General features: G+C 60.2%; 1 protein-coding gene across 10 annotated transcripts in view; it reads right to left on the reverse strand.

Annotated features, from left to right (window-relative positions):
• The window catches only part of PTPRS (protein tyrosine phosphatase receptor type S), a 90,445-nt gene that overhangs the window by 49,904 nt on the left and 25,833 nt on the right, over positions 1-14,708 (reverse strand). For 8 of the 10 annotated variants that reach the window (XM_073220493.1, XM_073220492.1, XM_073220491.1 and 5 more), the window contains exons 1-2: positions 11,110-11,244; positions 4,396-4,588 (exon numbers count right to left, since the gene is read on the reverse strand). In XM_073220493.1, coding sequence (XP_073076594.1) covers positions 4,396-4,486 — 91 coding nt within the window. In that variant the 5' untranslated portion in view covers positions 4,487-4,588; positions 11,110-11,244. Of the gene's footprint in view, positions 1-4,395; positions 4,589-11,109; positions 11,245-12,276; positions 12,398-14,708 lie in introns of those variants that run through there. The other 2 variants (XM_073220486.1, XM_073220485.1) reach the window with 2 other exon arrangements.

A 14,708-nucleotide genomic window follows, 5' to 3' on the forward strand; every position in this document is an offset into this window, starting at 1 on the left:
CAAGCACAGGGCAACGCGCTTGTTTGCACACCAGCCAGCCAGCGGCTGAGCCTGGATGGGACTTGCACCGAGCTGACTCAGGAGCCCCCATTCTTGGCCCCTCACAACGATCTGATGCATTAAGACTCTCCAGGGAAGTGTCGAGTGGGAGGTACTAAGTCTTTAACAGCCTAGACAGCCTCAACTCTGCACCCTGGATAGCCAACGGTATCTGGTGGGAGTTCAGGACCACTGTTTCCTTTTTAGTGACTTCACACAGTGACCTTGGAATCACTCCGGGGGATTCTGGATTTCCATTCACAGCAAGCTACAATGATCCCATTAAAGGCATTCAGTCACTTTGGGGATTTTTACCAACAACCTCAAGGGCTGCAACATACTTACGAGCTACATAGCCAACAAAAGGGGATTCATTCAATGAATATCAGGCCATCCACAAAGTGGAATATTACACAGCTATAAAAAGGGACAGGGATGCTTCCGTAATGAACTCCTAGGGAAGGAACGGTAAGATGTACTGCGAAATGAGAAAAAGTGAGACATAAAAAATGTAGTGAATGTTACTGCTCGTGTGGTAAGAAAAATATAAAGGGGGTGAGAGAGAGAGAGAGAGAGAGAGCGTATGGGGTGTGTGTGTGGACAGAAACAGCAGCGGCCTCCAGGGACAGAAACCAGGTGGCCGACACAGGAGGCTGGAGGCCTCATACCTTGGTACCTTTTTTACACTTACAACTACTTAAGGAAAAATTAAAAAAACACTTTGTTAAAGTGTGAATAAAAAGGTAAGAGGATTAAAGAAAAATATGCTAGAGTGTGCGGTCTGAGGAGAGGCAGAGAGGGCTACAGTCAGGCTACAGCAACACCAGGTCTCTGGGCCTCCAAGATCAGTGGCAAGAGCTGAAGGCCACATGGGCTCACGTGGAAAGGTCTGGAAGCTTGGAAGCACCAAGCAGCTCAAGGAGGCCTCAGGTCCCAAGTCTGGGAGCCCAGAGCCCCCCAGTTTCTCCCATCTACAGCTCAGGCTGGGCTCTGAACAAAACCCGGTGCGTGTTCCAGTGGCCTGAGAGGCCTCGCCTTCTTGTTCCGAGCTCCACTCCTGCTGACGTGCCCGTGTGTGTCCCCTGGCCCTTGCTCTGGAAAATCGGCAGACCCACTGCGGGCAGGCATACGCGGCCTCATTCAACTCTTGGGTACGTATCCCGTTGAGGCAGTGATTATTAATCACATTATAATCAGCTTCGGGATGGTCACCAAGCTTGCACAGATCACACAGCTGAGAAACGACAGCACCCAGATTTGAACCTGGGTCTCGGTCCCCAAGCACGCCACGCCCTACACTCCTGTCACCTCCAGCCTTCTTTGACTCGGCACTGATCCCAGGACTGGCCTGCCTCCCTGGCCCTTCCTGGCCTGGGCCGCCCCTCCTCCAAGCCTCAGGAATGGTGACTAGGGCCATATGCGTCCTCAGCCAAGGTCGTGGGGAGAAGTCACCGTGGCTGGGTCAGGGATCTTCTGGGGAAATCCTTCCCTGGGGGGCCACTGGAAGGAAGGGCAGAAGTGAGCCACGGAGGGGGGGCATTCAGCGGCCTGTTTGTGACCCCAAGCTGGAGGTACACCCCCAGCACCCTCCAATCCAGGAACGGGACACATCAGGAGCCTGCGCTGTTCCCTCCTCCTCCCTTCATCTGCCAGCTCCAACCTCAGCTTGGCCAGCACCTCCCCTGGGGAGCCTTCTCGGATTGCCCCAGGTATGGTCAGGAACCCCTCTGTCCTCATCACAGCCTTGATCAGTCCTGACGGACTGAAATGCCTGGTTACATGCTACCTAGCAGGGTGGGCACAGGGCAGCTCCCACTCCGCAGGACCCCACCATACTTCCTGTGTCCAGTGACCCCTGAGAAAATGGGGCTCTTGACACTGACGGCCACCTAACTAACACTGGATGCAGTGAAGCTAGCTGCCTGCTCTCACCTGTGTTCCCCCACCTCTGCGGGGCGGATGCCTTCTCAGCCTAACTCCAGGTGGCCCCGGGGTCCCAGCCAATCCAGAAGAGCTTTCTCTGCTCGCTGTATCCCCCATTAGGAAAGTTCTTGTGGATGCTTGGATTCTCTCATACGGATAAACCCTCCCCTCCTCCTGCTGGGAGGGCCCCAGACACAAGAAAGAAGCCCTGGGGAATAGCCACCCCGGGCAGTGAGCAGGCGCTCATTTTGTGCAGGACCCGACAGGGCTCAGCACTATTTTTACACCCAAATCACAGAGGAGCAAAACTAAGGCTCACAAAGGGTGAGTGACTTGCCCGGGGTCACCCAGCCAGTAATGGGCAAGAGCTAAGACTTCAATCGGGTCCTAACTGGCTACCAACCCCTTCAGACAGCACATTCGATAAATGGGGTATACAGGTCTTCATCACTGAGAGCACCCCGGGTGTCCCTATTTCTTGGAAGAAGAGACAGAGGTTCAGAATGGTGACACCAGCAGGGTGGAGGCTGGTAAATTGGCTTGACTTTTGTTTTTCCATTTCCGATTCTGCAAAGAATATGGTGCCACTGCTGGAGACCTACCCACCAATCCCCTACAACTTCGCCTGGGCCAGCCCCAGGGCATCCTGGGGGCGCCCCAAAGGACCAGAAAGTGTTTCTAGAGCAGAAATCACTCCTCCTGGCACTGGATGGTGAACGCTTCAGCTGCCCACCTGGGTTCTGTGGCCAAAGGGCTCCAACCCCAAAGGGCTCCCACAGGACCTGGACCACTCCCGGAAGCTGGCAGTGCAATCAGGATGACCAGGGCTCCCCCGCTATGGAGCCCCAGGTGACAGAGCTCCTGCTAAATGCACACACCTACTGGGGTCATGATCCCAGCCTTGGAGATGGAGACCTGGGTTTGAGTCTAGACCACTACCAGCATCTAAAGTAATACAGTAATGAGAGAACACCCAGTGAGCCGGTGCCGACTGCAGGCCAGGTGACACGCCCTCCTTGCCCACCTGGACCAGAGCAGTGGCCTCTGTCCTGGTCCCCAGTTCCTGCCCTGGATCCCCTAGGCTGCCTTCCTCACAGCAGCCAGCAGAAGGCACCGTGAGCACCGGAGTCAGGTGCTCTGACCCTCCTCAGGGTCAAAGACCAAGACCTCCCCCGCGGCCCACCATGCCTTGCAAAACCTGCCCCATCCCCTCCTTCTCTCTCCTCCCCTCACTGTGCTCCAACAACAAGGGCCTTCTTGTTCCTCCAACATGCCAGACATGGTCCTGCCCCAGGGCCTTTGCATAGGCTGTGCCCTCTGCTTGGGACACTGTTCCCTCAGATACCCAGGGGGTACACTCCTCAGCGCCTTTAGGTCTCTGTTCAGATGGTACCTCCTCACTGCAACCTTCCCAGCTGCCCTCCCACCAATGTAAAATGCAGCCTCCACCTTCCCTTCCAGCCCTCAACTTCCTTCCTGCTGTCCAGCTCCCCGGCAGGTCCACCACACTAGTGACCCTCGCTCACTTGACTACCAGCCCCAGAAGGGGATGGGATGGGATGTTTGTTTTGTCCCGTGTCTAAACCAGTATGTGGCACACAGTAGGTGCTTCTTAAAAACAAACTGAATAAAGGAGAGCACAGACCCACCCGTGGTCACCAGACAGGGACAGGATTTGAACCCAGGCCAGGGTGGCCTCCATACTCTGGGATCCCCTCATCACAATGGCCACATTCCAGCCCCTGTTTTCCCACTTGTACATAAGGATGATTTCGATTCCATCATGCCCAAGGCTAGTAATTATCACTGGAACAAAACGAAGTGGTAAATACGTTACTTATTCTACTAGCATATAATGAGTAATGCCCAGCAATGTCCTTGCCATTAGCGAACTCTTACATACCCACAAAGCCCCAGGGCCAATGTCCTCTCTCCCAAGAAGCCTCCCCTGTCTCCGCCTGGGAAGGTTTGGTTGCCTGTGTGCCTGCCACCAGGGAGCTGGTATTTCCACCTGCAGCAAGGGAAGGTGAACTTTGTGGCTCACTCAGGAGCAACTCCAAGTAAAACACCTGGGCCTTGGTTTCCCTCCTTGGAAAATGCAGACTGGAAAGGGCCTGCTGGATTTTGTGAGGCTGAAGGGACATGAGCAGGTAATGCCTGTATTCAGCACTGGGCTTGGTGCAGGGCTGATGCTAGGGAAGCAGACATTTGTTACTGTTGTCACTATTATTTTGGTTTTTAGCGCCGTCATTACTATGAACTTCTGAATCTGTCCAGTGCACAGTAGGCGCGCCACTCGGCCTCATTCACGGAGCAGATGCTCCACTTGGCAAGACGTGGGGCCCCAGGGAAGAGGTGGGGACACATGTTCACATGCACACACACACGTAAACGCAAGCTCAGACGCCCGCACACCCCGTGCTAGGCCCTTACCTTCTGCTGCGCAGCCTCCGACCAGCAGGACCACGAGGAGGCCCACGGGACCAACCACAGAAGCCACACCAGGACCCCAGGCAGGTGCCATGCTTGGCAGTGACCTGTAACCTCCGACCTCAGCCCTGGAGGGGGGATGGCCCCCCAGTCCCTCAAAGAGAGGCCACAAGCCAAGTGTCAGTCGGGGCAGCGTCTGCAGAGACAATAGAGGGACTGGTGAGAGGGGAATGGGGCAACCCAGGGGGCTTTCCTGGAGGAGGCAGCCTGTGGACCACAGAGGAGCAGAGGAGAGTCCCGGGATGGGGGAGGGTTACAGGACAGTGGGGGAGGGTCGCAGGGCACTGATGGAGCAGAAAAACAGCCTCACTACGGGCTGTGTGTGCTCCCCCATATCCCTATGCTGAAATCTACCCCCCTGCCTCCGGGGGAGGGTAACTGGAGGGAAGGCCTTTGGGAGGGGATTAGGTCTGGAGGGTGGAGCCCCTGTGAATGGGATCAGTGCCCTTCTAACAGAGGCCCTGGGGAGCCCCCCGGCCACTTCGGCCACACGAGGACACAGCGAGAAGAAGCCATCCATGACCCAGGAAGCAGCCCTCACCAGACACTTCATCTGCTAGTGTCTTGATCTTGGCCTCCAGATCCGTGAGAAACTGATGTGTTTACAAGGCAGCTGGGCCGTGGCCTCCCGCTACGGTAGCCCGCACAGACGGAGAGGGCCCCAAGCCCTGGCTGAGCCCTGACCCCCGCTGAGCCTCAACCCCGATGGAGCCGGGACGTCAGGCCCTGGCCGAGCCTGCAGCCAGGATACAGGGTCAGCTCCTGGGGTGCTCCGAACACCTCGCAGGCTGAGCCTCTAGAGGGAAGAGGTTCTGGCTGATGCTGCCAATTGTCCCTCACAACCTGGCCCCATCCGGCCGCTGGACAAACCAAACACACACCCGCTGTCCTGCCCCCCTCTCCACCTGCCACTGCCCCTGAGGAAGAAGTGGGTATTCTGGACCCAGCCGAACTCGGATGCCAGCACACCCCTGCCTGCCTTGCTTCCCTCTCTGGCAGGAGGCCTGAGCTTGGTCCCGCCTCCGAGGCTTTGCCCTGGCGGTGCCCTCTGCTGGGAATGCCATCCCCCTCCACCGCGTGACAGGCCTCAGTTCAGCTGTCACTTCCTCCAGAAGCCCCCCCCCCAGCCCCATTCCACATCCCACAGCCTCAGAAATGACTAAGATCACCCTCCACGCATTTACCCCAGCCTGCAAATTAAATCTGAGTGCTTAGCACTCGATTCCCTTCCTCCCACAAGAATCTAAACTCTGCCAAGGGGCAGAGGGGTCCCTCAGCGCCTGGGCCAAACCCCGCACCAGCCGGCCCCCTCTGCAGGCTCCACTTTGGCCAGAGCCAGGGCAGAGGGCCAGGGAGGGCTGGGGAGGAGCAGGGAGGGGCCCAAGGGTGAGGCCCCCTTGGCTGGGTCAGCCGGGCACCCACCCCTGGGCGGGTCCAGGCCGCAGCCACAGGGACCGGGGCAGCCCCTATGATTCTGGCTCCCAAAATACCCAGCTGCGGTCACCTCACCCAGCCCCCAAGAAGCCCCAGGGGAAGGCTGGGCTGGTAGTGGCCCGGTCATGGCCCAGGGTGGAGGGTGGGAAGCCCGGCCTGGGGGTGGGGGACTCAACCTACCCAGTCAGACCATGGACAGTCAGCCCAAACACAGAGAAGGATGCCTGCACAGAGTTAGGACCCAGATACACAGTCAGACCACAGACAGGGAGAGCAGGGATAGTCACAGAGGTATTCACACCACCAGGCAACAGAGAAGGGTCCATGCGCAGTCAGACAAGTACAATGCACACACAGACCAGAAACAGGCACAGAATCAGATGTTGGACACATGCAGTCAGACAAGAAACATCTACAGGGTCCTGGTCAGGCAGGCAATACACGCACATGGTTGAGCTGTAGGCAAATACAGAGTCAGATTTGAGATGCCAATGAACAGAACACAGACTAGGAACTTGGGTGGGTGCACAGTCAGGCTGCAGATGGCCTCGCAGCCAGCAGACTGCATGTGCACCAGACCGTGAACACAGGCATGCAGAATCAGAGCCCCTCAGCCACACGTACGTGCACCGACAGGTTTGCACCAGCTGGACTACAGATACCCACACAGACACAGCCCTTCAGGGACGGGGATGACGGGGAAACAGGCCTAGAACACGGCCCCGTACCCTCTGCTCCCATCTTTAAAAGCAAGAGAGGCCGATGCGGAAGGGGGACATCCACGTTGGGGAAAGTGACCCACAGCCAGATGGGGCCGAGTGAGCATAGCATCTGGCCTCGCCCATGGGTGCTTGGCCACCTCTGGGTGGGGGGGGTCCAGCTCAGACCACTTGGGTTAACGGGGCAGGCCCTCAGACAGCACCTGCAGCCCAGAGGGGCTCAAACCCCCAGCAGGGTGACCTCCCTGCCCCAGCCTGTCTCCCCACCAGGCCAGCTGGGCAGGGGCCACCTGCACTGCACAGAGGGCTGGGGATGGGGCTGATGCAGAGCAGGGCCTGACACCCCCAAAGCCACCACTCCGGCCTGCAGGAGGGGGAGGAGGCAGGACACTGAGGGCTTTGAGGGCCCGGATGATGGAGCGGGAGTGCAGGTGGGAGGCGAGGGGCAGATGCAGGGAAGGGAAGGTCCCAGGGCCTCTGAGGCCCCCGTCCTCCCTGGAGGGACTTCAACGGTGCAGGTAGAGCCCCGTAAAGCCCATGCCCCTCCCGCCAACCCCAGACTCCTGGAAGACCCCGGTGGGGTGGGACACGGGTTCTGCAAAGCTCAAGGAGGATGTAAGCAAGAACCATCAGCTCTGCCTTCCATGTCTGTCCCCCATCTGCCCGCTTCTTACCCTTCCTTCCACCTGCACCTGGTCCCAGCCCCATCATCGCCCACCTGGATCACGACAGTCGCCTCCTGCCCACAACCCCCCTACCCCCCAGTCTGTCCTCTCCTCAAAGCCACAGGGTGCCCATGAGCCCGAGCCAGGTGCCCGCTCCCCTCTGCCCACAGCCCTCCTGGGCTCCCACCTTGCTCAGGGCCAAAGCCCAAGGCTTTCTTGTGGCCCAGAAGGCTCTGCAAGATCTGCCCCATCCCCTCCTTGCCCTCCCCTTGTCTGCCCCCTCGCTCACTCTGCTGCAATCACACAGGCCTCCTCACTGTTCCTCCAACACAGCAGGCATGATACTGCCCCAGGACCTTTGCATGTGCTATGCCCACTGCCTGGAAGGCTCTGCGTCCATATTTGAAGGTGTTACTATTATTTGACTGAGAATTAAATGATGAATGGGAACAGGGAGGGTGTCTCTGCACAAGGAACAGCATGAGGAAAGGCAAGCAGCAGTCCCAAGAAGGTCCTAGGGGGGAGATGGGGAGAGACTGGGGCAGAGGTGGGGAAGGATGGTACCCACAGGGCAGCTCTGGGCAGGGAGAGATGTGGCCGGGTTGGTGCCAGGCCGAGCCTCCTCCTGCACCTCTTGCAGTAAAGCAGCCTGGGCCACCAGCTCTGCCACTGCTGAGAGAGGGAAACTGAGGCAGGTGCATTAGGCTGCACGATGCAGCCATCCCCAATTTCCTGCAGGATGGTGTGGCCATTAAGAAGAGAACAGCCCCCCACGGGAGTTGCAGGAAATAATGTGGGTAGCAAATGAGGCTGGGCTGCTCCGGAGCGGGGGAGGAGAGGGGGCTCTGCAGACCCGGGACCTGGGGCAGATCCCTGCACACCCCGCCGGGCCAGCCACCAGCTGAGCCGCCTCTGTGCCAGGCACGGAGCTGCCCCCCGTTTGCTCCACACAGCTGGTCAAGGCAGGCTTGCCCTTCACAGACGAGGAAACGGAGGCCTGGACAGGAGCCAGGACTCACCCGAGGCCCCTAGCTGGGTGGGGCCCTGGGTCCATGGCCCGTACTTCATCACGGGACAGTGCCCTCCTCTGGCCACTGTGATCTCAGGGAAGTGGGTGAGCCTCTCTGGGCCGGGTGCACAGTGGCCAAGTGGCCTCTGAGGATGAGGGGGCACCCATTCCAGCCGGGTGCCAGGGCGCAGGTCACACGATCCTGGAACCGGCCTGGGCACTCACGTGGAGCAGGGAGCACAAAGGCATGATTATGACCCAGAGCTGGGCAGCAAGCAGGCTCTGTCACCCACACAAGGCAGGGTCTCTGAGAGCCTGAGGCTGCCCTGGTGCCTCACCCTGCCCCCCGCCAGTCCTGGGGGGCTAGGGCCTCATCTGTGTGACCCTGATGCTTAGGGCACTTCCCACGGCCCGACGCCAGGAGGCAGCGATGCTGGCAATGCTGGGAGTGGGGGCTCAGGGAGAAGCCCCCCGGGGTTCTGCAACTACCCCTCTGCCCTCACAGTCACCCCGACAGCTCCCCTGATCCCACCCCGCTCTGGGCCCATGAACCTTCCTGCTGCCTGAAACCCCTTTTCTAGGCCCTTGGGGCCCCTCGAGGGCAGGACTGGGCTTGCAGTCTTCTGGGATCGCGGACCAAAGGGTCAAGCACAAACTCCAGCTCTGCTGTAACTGACAGGCTCAGCTCGGCTCTGGCCAAGCCTCTCTCCCTCTTGGGGACTCACTGGCCCCCCACCCCACCACCAGGAACAGGGCAGGGCTGGGTGGGCCCAGCTCTGCCACCTTCCCGGAAAGGGCAAGGACCGGGGCCAGGGACCTGCCTTTAATTGACTATCGATTTGTATTGAGTTCTGTCCCCAAGGGTCCCTGTGGCCAGGAGCGGATGGGTGGGGCAGAAGAGGGCCAGGCCCAGCCCCAGAGGGAGGAATCGGTAATGCCAGCTGGGTGCCCCTCATGTGCTGAGCCTCTTAAATTCTACCCATGCTTCCTTCTGTTTGACATATGAGGAAACTGAGGCAAAGGTGACGTAGCTGCATGTCCAGAGTCATGCAGCATGGATGGGTTGGGCTGGGCTAAGATTTGGGACCAGAGGCCAGCCCTCAGCCAAGTCCAAGGTCCATGCTCCCTGGGTGCCCAGGCTGTCAGGCCTGCCCCTGCCTGCGGGTGCCCCAGTCAGCTTCTTGGAGGAGCCTGCGACTGACACCAGACCTGGCTGTGCCCATGTGCTACTCACACCCACCAGGGCCCCCCAGCGCCTGTGCCCCACATTCTGGGCCCTTCAGGATCTGCCCTGGGCGCAGCCTGCTGCCACTGCAGATTCCTGAGACCCCAGAATTCACTAGTCTGCTTCAGAGCCTTTCTTAACATGGGCGCCCCACCAGGTACACCCTTCCCCAGCTGGCGCACCTCTGAGCCACAGCCATGGATGTCCCTGTCCCAGGATACTTCTCAGTCTAGCCTTGACCTGCCTCCCTGGGGCTGGGAGGGACTGTGCCCAACGCTGTCCCTCCTCGGCCCTAAAACTTCCACGGCACCCATGAACGTCCAGTAAGATTGGACTCCAGAACTGCCAACTCCATCATGTGGCATGTTGCTCTGCACCCTTGCACGCCCTGTTGGTGCCCCTACTCACCGCCCTCTGGCTCACACATGCGTACTTATACCCGCTGTTCCTACCACCCAGCACAACCTTCCCTGTTCCCCACCAAATCTCAGCTTTCCCACTCACCCACCCTCAGGTCTCAGCGGGATTGTCACCTCCTCCAGGAAGCCCTCCTGGATGTCCAGGCTGGACGAAGGCCTCCTCTGGCTCCCCCAGTACCCTGTATGTTCTCCCATCACAGTTCTCCTTTCTTCATGGACCTGTCATCCTCCAGGAAGGGGGCCTGCACACCCCAAAATGCAGCAAGGCCTCTGCACACACTGGATGCCTACCACGTGCCTAGCCCAACTTAGCACATTACCCACATCACTGACTGGGAAACTGAGGCCAGAGGAAGACACCCAGAGGCCGGGAGGGCCCATACAGCCTCCAGCTGCGAGGGGTGGAGGTGAGGCTTGGGGCGGGGGAGGCAGGCCTTGGGAGGCCTGGCGTCCCTAGACCGGGAGACACAAAGCCCCTCTAGGATCGCCCAGGGCTCTGAAAGGGAACCCTGGGAATCCCGTCTCTGGAGGCCGAGCATGGGTTTGGGGGTGGTAATCGTGGTGGATGGAGTGTAGAGCTTAGGGGCAGGAGTGGGAAATGGGAAGGCAGAAGCTGATACGCTTACCCTGACCCCCAGTTTATTAAAGCCCCAACAGGCACTGTGTCCATCTGGGGTCCACAGGCCCAAGGGACACAGGGCAGTGGAAAGAGAGAAACTTGCTGTAAGTTTTGGAGTTTTGGTTAAGAGCAGGGATCCCAGCCACACATCCCCCACCCCAACCCATGCCCGGGGTCCTGCCGCCGCCTCCGCGGTCGGGTCCCAGCGGAAGGACGCAGAAGCCCCATCAGAGCGCCCCCGGGACTGGCAGCGAAGGCAGATCCGAGCCTGGCTCCGCCCCCAAGGAGATGGGGGAAGAGGTCGGGCTGGGGGCCCGGCGGGGGTGGGGAAGGGACCCCACGGAGCATAACGGTCTGGAGTTTTCCAAAGTAAGAGCGACTGGTCTGAATTGGGGGACGGGGGGGCGCCAGGCAGTGGAGGGCGGGCGGGCCAGGCCGTGCAGAGCGGAGTAGCGGGGGGGGGGGCACATGGGGGTCCCCCTCCCGGAGCCTGAAGCGGGGGCGACGGGAGGACAAAGCCCAGCGCAGACTGGGCCTCGGGATGCTAGGGAGTCCGGGCACACTCACCCCGTGGATCTGGGCTCCAAGAGCGGGCCCGGGCCCCGCGCTGCTCCGCAGGGCCGCTGCCGCGGGTCCCCGGTCCACGGGAGCGCGGCGCACAGGACTCCGGAGAGGCCGAGGCCCAGCTCGGCCCGGGGGCGGGGCCTGAGGGCGGGCCAGGGGCGGGGCCTGAGGACGGGCCCGGGGCGGGGCCTGAGGACGGGCCCGGGGAGGGGGCGGGGGCGGGGCCCTGGCCGGAAGTGGGGCGGGGGTACCAGTGGGTAGTCCCAGCTGGGCGCCCTGGAAGCCTGCGTCGGGTCCTACGGTGGGGGAAGTTCTCCAGGAGGGCACTGTGCTCCCCCCATATAAACACAAATCAGGGGCTCTTCGAGGAACACAGCACAGGACCCCCCCTCCAGGAATCCCGATACAAGAGGGAGCCCCACCCTGCTCCCCCTTCCCGCCAGGTGCTGATCGTGGCCATGGCGACGGATGATGGGCTTGATGCCCGACTCAGCAGCAGAGGGCTCCCCAAACACACCCAAATAAAGGAGGTCGGACGAGGGGCAGCGAGCGCCCCTCCCAGTCTGGGTTGGGTGGCAGAGGCCACACCCCCTACACACACACACACCACCGCCACCCCCACGCCCACCCCTCAACCCCCGGGTGCGGGGAGGCGGGCGCAAAGAGGCTTCCCTCCCGCTGCGAGTCCGGCTGGGGTCTGGGGGATGGATGGGGACACCGTGGCCGAGGCCCCCACCCGAGCCACAGCCCTGAAGAGAGGGCGGGGAGTGGGCCGGATTGGAAACAGATGGGGCCACCGTGCCAGGCCCCGACACCCGATCCGGAGTCGGGGGAGGGATGGGAGGAGGAGGGGCGCTCCGCGCGGACGGCCAATCCAGGCCGGCGCTGCCGCCCGTGCGGGTTTGAAATCCCCACCGGAGAGGCAGGGGGGTCTGGGGCCCCCAGCGAGTCCCAGGAGCCCAGGGAAGCTATCAGGGAGCGGCGGAGACCCTGAAGGAGACCCCGGGGTGCCACAGGGGGCGGCCCTCCCCCCCTGCTCCCAAGGCAGCCGGAAACGCCTCTAGTGCGGCCCTTACGGCTCAGGATTGACCCCAGAGCGCTGTCTGCTCATGTCACCGCACCGTCGCCCCATTTTCCAAAGAAAGAAGCTGAGAAACTGAAGCTACTTGCCCAAGGTCAGGAGAACAGGGACTGGAACCACCATCTGGGTTTAGAGGCTGAGCCCTCAGCCACAGTGCTGCAGGGGGCCGGGAGCCCCCAAATGACAAGCCACAAAAACTTAACGTCCCCCGTGGAGGCAGCAGTGCAGGAGACAGACAGGCCCCGCCCTCCAGAAGCTCCCGGCCCAGTGGGGCAAAGGAGATGGGCTTTGAGGGGGGGCACACTGGCAGCTGTAGGAGCCCAGTAGAGGCAGCCACTTCCCATGGCAGCCCACACACGCCTGCTATGGCTGCTTCGTGGGTCCACACCCCACCTCTCCTTAGCCCTGTACGTACCCTTGCTGGCTAATCTATTCGTTTCCCGTGCTGTGCCTCGGTTTCCCCCTCTGCAAAGCTGAGTGCGTAATCCCACCTCCCCTGGCACTACAGTGGCATGAGAAAGTTTCCAAAACACCAGGCACACAGTAGGTGCTGTGTGAATTTCTGGATTCAGGTGCGCCACCTGCCCCCTCTACACAGAGCACACAGTAGGTGCTGCCAAATACAAGATGCTCCAACGCTTTCCCGCCCCCACAGCCCAACCCTGGGTGGCACACAGTAGGTGCTTCATGTGGTGAGATACTTGTTACCCCAGCACCACGTGGGGCAACACAGGTGTTCTGTGCCAACATGGGTGTGCAATTGAGCAGCCTAACCTTTGTGGCTGTGCGGGGCACACAGTGGGCCCTCAGGAAATGCCACCAGGAACATAGTAGGTGCTCTCCTTGCAACTGCGGGCTGACAGCCCAGGCACAGGGCTTGTGCAGAGCCAGGTCTGAATCCAGACACACCCCACATGACCTACAGGAAGAACCTGCTCTTCTTCGAGCCTTAGTTTCTCCATCTCTAATATACACCAGGCACCCAAGTCCACGTTTCAGGACACCTGAGGCTGTGTGATCTGCCACACCCCACCCCAACTGGCCCTGCTTTCTCTAGGCCTCTTGCCCACATCTCCCTGGAGATAACCTCCCACTTCCAAGTGATGGTGGTGACCACGGCGACCTGGGAGCACACTCACCCCCATGGCTGGGGTAGGGAAGGTCCGGGCCAGGAATGAGGTGGCCCCATCTGCACAGAGCCCTGAATGTCCCCCATCACAGCTCTGGCCACCCCATACGTCTGCCACTCAGGTGCAGGGCTGGGGCCGTCTCTGTCTAGACCAGAGCCCATGCACCGTTCTGGGTGGGTCATCAGCTCCCAGCATAGGGCGTGCCCAGTATACAGCAGATTCTCAGCTATGCTGGCATCCACAGCCAGGACCTTCCGTATCCACGAGAGCCGTCTCCGATGCTGCTCCGCCCCAGAGCCCACACTGGATGGGGCCTCAGCAAAGCAGGTGTTTTCATCAACTCTTTTTTAAAAACAAACTTTTCTGAGCACCTGCTGAGTGCCAGGCCCAGAGTAGGGCTCTGGGAATGTAGCAATGACTGAGACTGACAAAGACTCCCTGCCTTCGTGGAGCTGACACTCTAGAGAAGGCAGCAGATGGGAAAGAAGAGAAATAAAATGCACCGAGGGACATCTGGTGAAAAGGGCTGTGAGGATGAACAAGAGGGGAAGAGCGGAGGCTGGGGGGACGACTCATGGGGTGCGACGCGACACTACGTGTGGTACAGAGTGAGGAGGTGACATCTGAGACCTGAAAGCGGTGAGGGAATGGGAGGGAGGCGTGGATGCCGGGGAGCAATCCAGACCAAAGGAACAGCTTGTGCAAAGGCCCTGGGGCAGCGCTGGGCAGGGCAGGCGTGTGGGAGGAACACCCAGAAGGCCCACGTGGTGGCTGAAGCCGAGTGAGCGAGGAGAGGGGAAGGGCACACCGGGTCGTGCAGGGCCTGGTGGGCCGCAGGGAGGGCTTGGGCTTTGATCTGGAAGGAGGTGAGAGCTCTGCAGGGCTGTGCACAGAGGATGGGGGCACCTGACCCAGGTGCTCACGGGCGCCCTCTGGTGGCTGCTTCAGGGAGGACAGCCTGGGGGAACATGGCGGAGGGGACTGCACTGGCTCAGGTGAAAGCAGAGGGAAGGAGTGGGCACATTATGGTTAGATTGTGGAGGCAGGGAGACAGAAGTTTCTAAAGGACTGAATGTGGGGTGTAAGTTAACAAGGGGGCTCCAGGATGACTGCAGGCTTTGCCTGAACACTTTGAAGGTTAGAGCTGCCACCACCGAGAAGCCCTCCTTGCTGCTCCACCCACCCTGTGCCCTTGAGGGCTGACCCCAGGAGTCCTGGAACGTTTGGCTGGTATATCCTCTGCATACATCCAAGAGGCAGCTGCCCTTGGGGAGGAACATGGGGCTAGATCACGTCAGCTCCTGCAGCTGGGACATTTGGGGGTTTTTTCAAAATAACTTTTCTTCTAATTATAAAATAGGCGCATGCAGCAGAAAATTAGGGAAAATCAG

This window comes from Manis javanica, chromosome 13, assembly GCF_040802235.1.
Source record: "Manis javanica isolate MJ-LG chromosome 13, MJ_LKY, whole genome shotgun sequence".
Taxonomy (NCBI): Eukaryota; Metazoa; Chordata; class Mammalia; order Pholidota; family Manidae; genus Manis; species Manis javanica.